General features: G+C 39.0%; 1 protein-coding gene across 5 annotated transcripts in view; it reads left to right on the top strand.

The window, feature by feature from the left end:
- Positions 1-12,799, top strand: part of Aff1 (ALF transcription elongation factor 1) — a 160,738-nt gene that overhangs the window by 7,177 nt on the left and 140,762 nt on the right. For 3 of the 5 annotated variants that reach the window (XM_020184047.2, XM_074041803.1, XM_074041806.1), the window contains exon 1: positions 1,972-2,018. Coding sequence is in view for 2 of the 5 variants with exons in the window: in XM_020184045.2 (XP_020039634.2) it covers positions 1,978-2,018 (41 nt within the window). In the remaining 3 variants the exon portion in view is untranslated. Of the gene's footprint in view, positions 1-1,942; positions 2,019-12,799 lie in introns of those variants that run through there. The other 2 variants (XM_020184045.2, XM_020184043.2) reach the window with 1 other exon arrangement.

Raw genomic sequence — 12,799 nt, 5'->3', positions numbered from 1 at the left:
AACTCAAACCCCAGTACTGCCAAAAAGAAAAAAAAGAGAGTACTGAAGTGTTGCATTCTGTAATCAACCACCCCACACACAATTGCAGCACCCTACCTCACATCCCCTGTGGTACTGTATCCTCCTATTTTGTTTTTCTAGAGAGCATCTCTAGCAGCAATGTCTATGCTTTAATGTGTCTTCATCCTTGCTTACCTCCTGTAAATTGTGTTTTTAAGCTCAGTATGGCAAGAGTGCTTCACCCTCTTATTCTTTGTACCTGGTTCAGAGCAGATGCACTGGAAATACTTGCTGGTTCTATGAGTAAATGAACACACATGTGAACTCAGGGCCACTCTCTCAGGTTAGCATCCATCAGTACCCCCAACCTGTCTCCTTCTGAACTGTTCTTCCTGTCCAACAAGGAGCCCTAGAGTGGACCCTTTTGGGTTTAGGCAGGTTGGGTATCTTCACAGAGAAGGTCATGAGCGAGGACTGCCACTAGTGACTGTTCACATGCCTTTACAGATGTGTTATGAGGAATAATGACATCATAAATAAGATACTGTTTTATTGATCACTTACCATCTGCCAGAAAGTGACAGCAATGAGAGAGGAAGGGAGTGGAGAGAAAGTAAGCTAAAGTAAGGAGAAAAATACAGGTGGGTGGAAGAGAAGAAGAAAGAGGGGGGCAAAAGGGACCAAGTGGGAGAAGGAGAGGATTGAGTTGGAGAATTTAGTAAACTTGCCTTGGGCCACTATACCTTCTTCAAGGAGTGACTCCAAAACATGTTTGACCCTGAAAACTTAGAGCTCTGCTGATGTGAGTTTAGCTACAATTTTTGTGGCATTTGTGTTGCAGCTTTTGGGAGAGGAGATAACAGTAACAACTAAAGTCTACCAGTTTGGAAACATTGTAGTTAGCAGGTTAGCAATTTAAGTTTCATGAAGCGGCATCAAAGACCTTATCAGTAGTCATAGTAGAACAGTGTTTCAGCCTTAGGAGATACTGTAACAGTTAGCCTTTGAATCATAGCAGTCAATTTAAAATGATTACAGATTTTGTGTAGTGTTGCCATTTGTATCAAATAGTTTTTGAACTCTGTATTAAGATAATTTGGCAACATACTTTTGCCTTAAGAATGAAGAAAAAAAATAGAAACTATGTAAAGCCAGTTATGATAAGTGCAGTCAATTTGCAAATAAAATAGATACAAGGGAGGGAAAAGGAAACAGCTGTTGATAGTGTTACTCAGAGTTGTTTCTAGAGATACACCAGATAAGTACCAAAGCCATCTGCTCAGACTGGAGAACAAATTTTTCTAAAATCCAGTCCTGTTTTGAGAGGACACTCAAGAATTTTATTTTATTTATTTATTTAGCATTAAGTGCCTTTTTAGAGTAGAAGTAAAATATTAAGGTGGTTATTTGGGCTTTTTTTTAAGCATGGCTTTCTTGTGTGAAGATCAACTGTTGTCTATGTACTCTTTCTTCCCTTTCCTCCTTTTACTTACATTGAGAATACTGGGGCTATGTGTGACCTTGGGCAAATTACTTAAAACCAAGTCTCTTATCTATAACATGGGGTATTAGTATTTTGCCTTCAAGCTTATTGCAATATTTACATGAAATGTTATTTTTCAAAGGGCTTAACACAATATTTTGCACAAAATAGACATCTACAAACATTTCTTCTCCTTCTCCACATCATAGACCTATGCACATTTTTCTTCTTTCTGAAATGACTTTGAGTAGCAGCCTCAAAAATTCAAAGTGCACTTGGCCTTTGCTAACATGCTAGCTGTTTTGTTCATGCAACTTGGGAGATGGTGAAGAACCATTTTCTAATTCAAATGAGAACTCTGAATTCTGTCTTTCTGAAGGTGTCTAGCAGGAAATGTGGTGCACCTAGCTCCATGTCTCCTCTCAGGCTCATGTTCACAGGCTGCTGTTTTTCTTTCAGATGAGCAAACCTGCCACCTCCCACTGACGGGCAGCATGGCATTTAAGGAAAGAGTTGACAGCGGCAGCAACAGCAGGTAAGCATAGAATCAGTGACATTTAACTTTCAAATCAGCCATCTGAATAAGTTTGGTACTTTTTATTTTTGCAACTTCAGAACTCTGTGGTACAGGAAAGTGTTTGAAATTTTTAGTTTTTGGGCTACAGGCATGAACCAAGAGGTACAGCACCTGTCTAGCCAGGAGGACCTAGTGTCACCAAAAACAAAACAAAATTAAAAAAAAGAAAATTTCAATTTTTTTTCCATTAAGTCAAGTCTGTTGGACTGGCTATTCCACACTCCACATCCCCACCCCTCAGTGCTGGGATTGAACTCAGGGCCTTGCACAGCTAGGAAAGTGCTTGAATACTGAGCTATACCCGCAGCCCCATATTTTTTTCAGTCATTCTTTTTTGTTTATTTTTTTGAGACAGCCTCTGTAAACCAGGCTGTCCTCAAACTTGAAATCTTCCTGCTACAGCTTCCTGAGTGCTGGGATTATCACCAGGCCTTTGTGATGGGTGTTTTGTTTTTTTGTTTTTGTTTTTTTTTTTTTTTGAGATGGGTGTCTCACGAACTACTTTCTTGGGCTGGCTTTGAACCATGATCCTCCTGATCTCTGCTTTCTTTCTGGGTAACTAAGATTACAGATGTGAGGCACTGGGCCCAGCCCCATCATTTTTTTAAAAACCTAATTAATTCGTGTATTTAAAATGTAGATGTTATTATATTAGATTAGCCATATTGTGCTGATTTGGCAAAATGTACACATCCAGCCTGTGCCAAAACAAATCACAACAAATCCATGTCATTATGTGGCCCTTCAAGAGGGAAGACTGTGACATTTATACTTTACCCCTTCACATCTCTCCCTCTTACCCTGGGCACTTACTCAGTGCTCGCTTGCATATACTAACCCAGGTGCTGCTTGGTGGGGTGCAGGTTAACATTCTGAAGCTGTTTGAAGAGTAACTGTTAAGAATTCTTAATAGTACCGATCAGGTTTTAACTATGCTATTAGCTATTCAAAAACATATTAAAGTATAAAATTGAGACACAACTTGCTTAATTAGTATTTATTGAGTAACGGGGTGCTTGAAATTCTGGGATGCCCTGAGTACATTCCCTACTTCCTCCCCCTGTTGGGATCATTTAGGAAATTCTTCAATTTCAGGTGATGCTGGTGGGGCTATCGTTAAACTTAGTACACCATGGGGGAGACATTGCCACCCAGGCTGCAGCCATTCACATCCTCCTAGAGCCTGGGGAAAAACTGTCCTCATCTGTTTTTACATTTTAATTTTTTTTGTTGCTAAATGTCTTGTCCTTTATGGGTTCTGGTTTTGATTGTGCTTGCAAAGGTCTTTGCGACTCCAAGATTGTGAAGATAATGGCATGTGTTCTTTGCTGGCATTGTGTGATTGCATTTTTTTTGCATTTAAATCAGTATGTACTGATGTAAACTGGTGGCCTGTGGGCTGGATCTGGTTCACATATGGGTTTCAGTTGGTGCTTCACAGCGTGATGAAAGAACTTATCTTCCAGTGCTGTTTATAACAGCCTAGACTTCTATCTTTTCTTGAAAAATGTAAGATTTAGCAATACTGAACTTGTGTTGCCAAATAACCATCCAGATAGTGTTGAATAGTTACAGCTACTTAAGATAGAACAGCAGTTTTCTATCTGAACTTCCCAGGTAGCTTGCCATTAGCACTTTTTCAGGTGTGGCAAGATGGTGATTTATTTCCTCAACCTACCAATAAACCAAAACTCTCACCTGATTTCCTCCTGCAGACATCAGCTTTGTCACAGTGCCTATTAAAAAAAGAAAGAAAATACAACTTTGAGAAAGTGAAATTGGTAAGATTTCATATTAATAAGAAAATAAAAAGATGGGAGAATGTTAGGGAGCTTTTTTTTTTGAAGAGCTAGATTTGAACTCAGGGCTCCTCTTTTGCAAAGCCAGGTGCTTTACCCTTGAGCCACAAGTCCCTCCAATCTATTTTGCTTTGGTTACTTTGGAGATAGGTCTCAAGAACTATGTGCTCAGGCTGGCCTTGAACCAAGGTTACAGGACTGAGTCACTGCATGCAGTCCTTTTTTGTTTCTATTCCTTGGAGATTTGTTTGTTTGTTTGTTTGTTTGCGGCACTGGGGTTTGAACTCTGCCTCATGCTTGCAAGGCAGGCACTTTTCTTGAACCTCTTCACCAGCCCTTTTTTGTGATTTTGTTTTTTTCCTTCCAAGATAGGGTCTTGCTAACTATTTGCTTGGGGCTGACTTCAAACCTCAATCCTCCTGATTTCTGCCTTCTGAGTAGCTGGGATTACAGGTGTGAGCCACTCTGCCCAGCTTCCTTCTTTGTTTTTAAAGCAAAAGGCTATCTAGTTGTTTCAAGGCAATTTATTAGTCATCTCTCTTTTCTGCATTTATTTGAATGCTGGGTCTGAATTTCATCAAATTCTTGCATCTATTTAAGTCTCTAGTTCCATTGATTGTGTCTTCTGGCAATGATGGTATACTGTTTACTGAATTTTTTTTATTTTGGTGGTGCTGGAGATGAAACTCAGGGGCTTAAACATGCTAGGAAAATACTGAGCTATACCCTAGCTACAGTATGTTTTTATGTGTTTTAACATCCAGACAGATTCTTTATCATTGCTTTTCATTTTTTAAATTCAAATAGAGGGGCTGGTGGAATGACTTAAGTGGTAAAAGTGACTGCCGACTGCCTAGCAAGTGTGAGGTCCTGAATTCAAACTCCAGTTCTGCCAAAAAATAAATGATAAAATTCAAATAAATATTTGTATCTGATCACATTTCCAAGTGTGCTCTGCAGGCATTAGTTATTTCTAGAAAAATTATTGTTGCCATTTTGACTGGGGTCTCTTTGAATTTATCATGACTTCCATAGAATATTAAAACTGGGTCTTCAAATCCCAGTCTCTCTCTCTCTCTCTCTCTCTCTCTCTCTCTCTCACACACACACACACACACACACACACACACACACACACAAACCCAAAACAAACAAAAGACAAAAAAAACTGGGTCTTCCTGCAGAAGAACCTAGATACTAGGTTGGTAAAGCTTTCAGGGTTTGAAGAAATTTTGCATTTCAATTGTAAATTTTTGTATAGCTCTCATTTCTTTCTTTTTTTTTTTTCTTTGGTGATACTGGGGTTTGAACTCTGGGCCTTGCACTTGCTAGGCAGGTGCTCTACCACTTGAGCCACTCTGCAGTCCATGTATAGCTCTGATCTTTAAAAAAGTTTCTACTTATTCATATTGCATCCAGTATAGTTAAGAGTATTGACAGTTGTTGCTTATTATTAAGTTTGGATGTGTAACTGCCCTTAGCAGTAACATTCTAACAATTACAGAGCTATTTTTTAATTTGTTACACTCCAGGTGTAACACTGATATGCTCCTCATTTTCATATCTAGTGAAGGTTGTAAACTAGGAAAAACCCTAAATAGAGCTCTGTCCTTAATATAGACTGGTAACTCACTTATGTAAATGTTTAATAATAATAGGTATTGAATCTTTAAAATGTTAATAGTCTGGAAAAAAAAAACACATCAAATTCACATGGAACCGTTCCACAGCTAGGACCTGTATTATTTGCAAAGAAAACACATGTATTGACTATGTAGCTGTAATCACTAAAACTCAGTAGAAGTCTGAGTGTGAACCCCTCTTCACTCAGTGCTATCAAAAGTCCTAAGTGTGAACAGAATATTAATATAATGTGCAAAGACAACATTTGTTTAAGTTCTTATAAATATTAGGCTTATTCTATGATTTTTCAAGCTTATCAGCATTAGACACTATTGAATCTGAGCATGCATTTCCCCCACATCCTTCCTCTCCTTCTCAATTCTTTCTAAAAATTGTTATTACAGTATAACAGACTGAAAATAGCAGACTTTATTGGTACAGTTCAATGCATTTTCACAAAGTGAACACAACTGTGTAACAGATCAAGGGACTTACATACCCGTTCCTCAGAACCCCTCCCCCTTTCAGATGCTGCCTCCCTTGGAGGTCACCATTCTCCTGACTTCTAACACCACACATTTGTTTTGCCTGCTTTTGAATTTTAGTTAAAAATAATCTTATAGTGCAGACTCTTGTGTTTCTTTTCCATTTCATGTTCATATTATTTTTTCTTTTGTTCACCAATAAGTTAAAAAATCTTTGTTATGTTTTATATTAATATATTACTTACATATTAGAATCAGTGTTAGTTTTGTTTTGGTGGTCCTGGGGGTTGAATTGATGAGGGCCCCACACTTGCCAGGCAGGTGCTTTACCAGTTGAGCCATACCACCAGCTCTCAATTAAGTATTTTTCATCAACTTGTCTTAGCCTACCATGATAATGTAATAGTCCTTTCTCTTCTATTAATTTTGTCCAGATTGATAACATTTTCTTTTTTATAACTATTTGAGCTCTTGCAAGCTTTTTAAATGTACTGCCAGAGGCCACCATCACTTTTACTTTATTTATCTTTTTTTTGTGTGTGTTGTGCTAGGGATTGAATCCAGGGTCTTGTGAAGGCTAGGCAAGCACTGTAGTTCTGAGTTACATCCCCAGCCCTGGCAAACTTTTTTTTGTTTCTGGCAAGGTCTCTTCATATAGCTCGGATTGGACTCATACTGAGATTCCTCTCAGCTCCTTAGGCCCAGCATGCTTGGTTCCTCAACCTTTATTACTAATTTAAATATAAGACAAGGGCCAGGCCTGGTGGTACAGGCTTGAAATCTCAGCACTTGGGAGGGTGAGGTAGAAGAACCTTGACTTTGAGTCCAGCCTGGGTTACATAGGGATAACCTGTCTCAAAAAACAAGCTAAACAAAACAAAAATGATTAGCATTGTTGTTGTTATTTGATGGAACTGGAGTTTGAAAGTTGGGGCTTGGTAGGCAGGTTCTCTGTCATTTAGTCCTGCCCCAGCCTATAAGCAGTGTTTACATTACTTTGATTAGGGAGTAAAATAGTGTCTTAGGATTTCATTTCTGTGTATCCAGGCAACCCATATCAACTCTTGAGTAAGATTGGCTGAAACTCATGCCACATTTTAGATTGCTTCATCTCTGAATAGTGTTATTTCCTGGAGTTTCCAACGACTTCTTTTTCATTATTGAAAGAGAATGAGCCTTTTGCATTGCACTAACATGTTCATCTTCCTTTTTGTATCAATTAGTTAAAGTCTCTTTTGTTCTTGGAATCTTAAAACTAATTTTTTTTTCATAGTTTGTGTGTCAAATTGCATTCTTCTGACTTTGGGCCCAGGTAGGTAATTGAAGCCAGAGTACAGCTGGGAGAAGTTCTGGGATACAGTGCGTCCTTGATGACTGGGGAAAAACCTGATAAAGTAAAGCAAAAGCATGAAAGTTTATTTTAGGCTACAGTACCAGATCAGTTGGACAGGGTTTAATTGTCTTTTGTCATTAAAGGTGGGCACTTCTTACAGATGTTTTAGGAGATCTGATAAGTTTTTCAGTATTTGGGAAGACCTGGGGTGGGGGTGGGGGGTTGCATTTTTTTCAACCCTGAATCTCATGGTAACACTGTGCCCTGGAAGTTCCCTTATGTGCAGTCTGAAATGATGTTTACGGCTCCTAATTGAGAAGAGTCTTCAATTAGTGAGGAAGCTACAAGGTGTTAAGCAGATTAACACCTATTATATGGACAGATTTTCTTTGTGGGAGTGAATCAGGGACTGAATTTCCAGATGCTTACTGAAGAGATTAACCACTGTATTCTTGCTTTCCTGAACTAGTGATTCATTTGAGCATTGTAAATAATCCACACCTGGAATTGTGAAATGGGGAAACAAGGTTTCCTGTATTTTTCAAGAAGTACTTTCAGGCCTAATTTACACACACAGCATTTTCTTATACAGAACACCGGTTTTCCTTTATTTTAGAAAATGGTTGCTAACTGTCAAGTATGTGTCGTTGTCATATGTATCTTCAGATGAGTCACTTAGTTTGATGGGTTTAGTTTGGGACTTGTCCTAGACCTAAGGGAATTTTTTTTTTTTTGGAATTATTTTCCAAAGGGACAGCTAAATTTGGGGTTTAAGAAGATTACACCATAGAAATAGTGAGTAAAGTCCCAGTAAAATCCTTGTATCTATGATCACATGTCATGATAGGGCACAGATGAGCTGAGGAGTCTGGAGCCAGCTTGAGTAGAGACCTCCTTCTGACACCAGTTATGCAGGCAAATTGATTAACTTTTAAAACCTCATTAAAATAGGAATAAGGAGAATAATGCATGTAAAGTGCTTATCTCAGTGCCTAGAACATCATTAATCCTCAGAAAATTATCAATTTTTCACTCAGGTGATGATGGTTGGTTTCAGTTACCTTACTTTTTCTTCTAGAGAAAACATTTTCTTGAGAGGCAAGCTCCTCCAGGAATAATAAGGAGAATTATGGCAAAACAGAACTTTAAGACAGAGGCACAATGTGCACTTATTAGCTGGGCATATGGATACACTTAAAAGGTTTTACTATGGTGCATTTTACATTTAATGTTGGCTGTGGGATTGTCCTAAATCACACACAAAGAACTGTAAAAGCTCTGCTACGTAGTATTTATTCCTTTACAAGTGACATAGGCATGTTTAAAAACAATGGAAACTTAATTAAGGCATAATTTACATGCTGCTTTTAGTATACAGTTTAATAATTTTTAGTATGTTTATTTGTTTTTTTTGGGCACTGGGATTTAAAATTGGTCTCCTCATGCTTGCTAGGCAGACACTCTTACCTCTTGAGCCTCTCCACCAACCAATTTTTGTATTTATTTATTTATTTATTTATTTTGCTTAGTAAATTTATTGTGAAACCATCACAAGGATCCAATTTTAGAACATTCCTATCACTCTCAGTAGATGGAACTACTTCTTTACAGTTCATCCCATTCCACCCCTAGCAATTGTATTAGTTATTAATTGACTTAATAATTCTGTCTTTTCTGGACATTACATTTAAATGTAGTCACATAATATGTGGAGTTTATGACTGACTTTGTTACTTGGTGTAAGATTTTTTTCCAAGGTCTATCCATGTTGTAGCATGTATCAGTATTTCATTCCTTTTGGTTGCCAAATAATATGCCACAGTATGGCTCCATTATCCTTTGTTTGTATTCACCAGTCAGCTGGCATTTGTGTTTTATCTAGGAGAGGAATTGCTTATTTGTAAGGTCGACTAGAATCATCATTAGATTATTCTAGGCTCACAAAGTCATAGTGACTATGGTGCAGTTTCAAATTCATTTGCATGTGGCTTGTCTGAACTGCACTAATTCAACAACTAGAGGCCACCAAATTAAAAACGATTTATTGCTTTCAGTGCAATGAATACTTATCGAGGCAGTTAGGATTGTATCATTTTAGGTGATACCTAGGTCCAGGTGGTAGATAAGATGGACATTGAGTTGAGCTCTTTGTATGGATACTAATTTGACACTGTCTTCATATGGGGAAGAACCTTTTTCTTTTAGGAGGGTTTTAGTCATAACAATCTTTTTCCTCTGAAACTGCAGCAGTGAGTCTCCTTCAGAATTTGTGGAACAGTGTTAAAAAGAAGAGAATTTCAGTTCCAGTATCTTCTGTTTCTCAGAAGTTCAGGGGATATCTCAAATCTTGTGTTTAATAACCCTGTAGTCAGATTAGTAGTGTTAACGTTACTGAAGGGAGCAAAGGCCTGGAACATCTCATTCATAGCTGAATATGTAAATCAGACTATAGGGAATGCTGGGGAATGTTTTTGCTTGGGGAAAAATTCAGTTTCTATGCTAAATAACATTAAGTGACAAGCCCTGCTACACTTTCATTTCAGCTTTTGACCAACAGGTCTTAATGCCTTCCCCAGAGATGCTTTCTTCATAGCCTACGATGCAGAGGGACAGCAGTTTTTACACTGATGCCGGCATATTGTATATGTAAGATGTTGTTAGTTACTTGAACAGGTCTCATTGAAGCTATTGAAAGCATGAAGTGGGCGGAGATTTCTTGCCAAGGTGAAAAGATTCTGAGGATAACAAAGAAAAGTACCTCATATACTGTTGTAGCAATTAACAATTGGGATTGGGGACATGGCTCAGTGCTAGAACGCTTGGTGCAAGGCTCAGGGTTCAATCCCCAGAATTGGGGGAAAAATAAAAATAATAAATTGGCTGAAATGACCTGATTCGGCATGAACTTGAGTACAATTCCTACTCGTTTTGTAAATGGAATTTTTATCATGGAAATATCCAGACATTATAAAAAATAAAGAGGATATTTAATTTTCAGATGTCCTTTCCACATGCACTTATCACATTTTGTAACTCTTAAGTAAAAAAATATATATCCTTTTTCCTTACTTCCCTTTGTTGAAGTATTTTAAAGCAAATCCCAGACACCTGTTTTTTCCCTCCTGGGTACTTCATGTTCATCTCTTTAAAAGTATAGATATTTCCTGTGAAACTACACACCATCTTCACACCTGATAAAATTAACATTTTAGGTTTTCCTAATACCTAACCCAGATTCAAACTTTTCAGTTGGTTTTTAAATGGCTTTTAAAATTATCTCCATTTTTAGCTGGGGATGTGGCTTAGTAGTACAGCACCTCCTAGCGTGCAAGGCTCTGGGTTGGATCCCCAGCAAAACAAAACACACACACATACAATTATTTACATCTTGATTGTGGAAACCCAGAGTTCACACAGGGCCTTAGATTTCTTTTTTGAGTCTCAGTCTGGCTCGATTAGGGTATCTGTGGGGTCAGGGTGTTGATTGGTTGAAGAACCCTGTTGAAGTATGTATCACCTTGTGGATTATCTGTTTGCTTGTTTGCTTCTTGTCTGTCTGACAGTGGTTCTCTGCTGGGGCTAGCTTTGCTCCCTGCCTCTGGGAAGTTATTTGGCTGTGTCTGGAGAGACTTTTAGTCATCACAGTCTAGTGGGGAAGAAGCCTGGGATGCTGCTGACCATCTTACAAATATACCAGGCAGCGTCGCCACAAAGAATTACTGTCTTAAATTCAGTAGTGTTGAGGTTGTGAAACCCTGTGATTCTATTGCCTGTATTTCCTGAAAAAATGGAAGTTAACTCTAAAGCTTAGTTAGAATCAAGATGAATGTCCTTGCTTAAAATAGGTCAGTTAGTCCAGGAGGATTATGTGTTTTGTTGTCCCCTCTCCCCCTCCCATTTCCCTCCTCCGCCCCCAAGTTTTGGGATTGAACCAAGGGTCTCTTGTGATAGGCAAGTATTCTACCACTGAACTGCATCTCCAGCCCACCTCCGCCTCCCCTTGTATATGTGTTTGTATGGGGGAGGGGTACTGGGATTAGGACCAGGGCCTCCTGTGTGCTGGGCAAGTGTTATACCTCTGAGTCCGCACCCCTAGCACATGCACTTTAAAGGTGTATGTTATACTTTAATTTGAAGTGTTTACTTATGCTTTGTACCTTCCCCTTTTTAATAACCACCTCAGACTTCTTAGATGCTTCAGAAAATGTTTCAATCCTCTTTCCTTTTTAAACTTGTAAATACTCAGTTCTTTTTCATGTGAGACTGGTAAAGATTAGGGGATGTGTGCCTTTTTACCTCATTATTGCAATGGTTGAGTATCTGTCACGGCCCAGTCAAGGTGCTGGTAAATTCCTTGCTCTGGAGAAAATTGCAGAGTTGCCCTAAGGGAGGAATAGGATAACTAATGTTAGGCCACTTGGGCTTTCTGTGAAAGCTGAAAGGAGAGAGAAAGTCATTCCAGATGGGCTAGTTTAAGACCGGAGGTTGCCTTTCATGTGGGGTAGGATTTTGTAAAGGGACATTCTTGGCAGAAAGAACCAGTGAAGGTAGGGAATGCATTAGGGGTGTGCCGGGAACCTTTTCTTGAGAATCTTGAAGGCAGCTTCTCTCCCCTGTCTGGGATAAATAATTGAAAGGAGAGGCAATGAATTTTTTTTCTGACAGTTGGTTCTTACTGGGGGCCAGTGCTTCGTTTGCAAATGAAAGGACTGCTCTTAGAGGAGTTGAAATCACAATGGGCCTTGACTCTTTTCACATCAAAGTGTAAAAGAATCTCCAGGGGTGATAAATGAGGCTGCTGGACTCATTACTTATAAACAAAGCTGAGGGATGACCTCTACATTTTTTTTAATTAAAAGAAAACAGGGTTTCCTAGTGGTTAGCATGCGGCTGTGCTTCACTTGAGTTTTGACCGTTCACACTGGAGATCTTTGTTAAGGATACAGGGAAGCAGCCACTATTCCCTGGGGCCTGCCCTGATTCTCAAATACTGCCAAAGCCTTCCATGCACATCGTGGCTGGCAGGTATCCTGCCTGGGTGGAGAATCAAAATGGAGTGGTTCAGTTGCAGTTTAGTTACAACAGGGAGGCCAGGGTGGGATTTCTGACCCCTGCTGTCCTGGCCAGATTAAGAGCTTGGATCCCCTCCTCTATCCTGTCCCCCCAACATCAGAAGGAAAACTTGTCTACTACTTATGTGTAGAGAGTTCAGTTTTTAAGAAAAGTCTTGGCATTTTATAAAAATTGTCCAACAGCAGTTACAAGGTTTTCACTTGAAGTTGAGAGATAAGATTCCTTTTGTGTACTTTGCATATGATCGAAACCTTTAGCCCCAACTCTTTCAGTCAGCTCCTGTCTTTGTCAACTCAACTTTCCATCAGGCTTATCTGTCACTGTTTTTTCACTTGGCTTCTCAGTTGCAGTAAGTCCAAACCCTAGCCAGTTCTTAAACCATCATTTAACCGACATTGTCCTTTCAACCTGGGTGGAACTGGTAAG

This window comes from Castor canadensis, chromosome 9, assembly GCF_047511655.1.
Source record: "Castor canadensis chromosome 9, mCasCan1.hap1v2, whole genome shotgun sequence".
Lineage (NCBI taxonomy): Eukaryota > Metazoa > Chordata > Mammalia > Rodentia > Castoridae > Castor > Castor canadensis.
The sequence above is the reverse complement of the archived record's forward strand: the minus strand, read 5'-3'. Positions and strand labels throughout refer to the sequence as shown.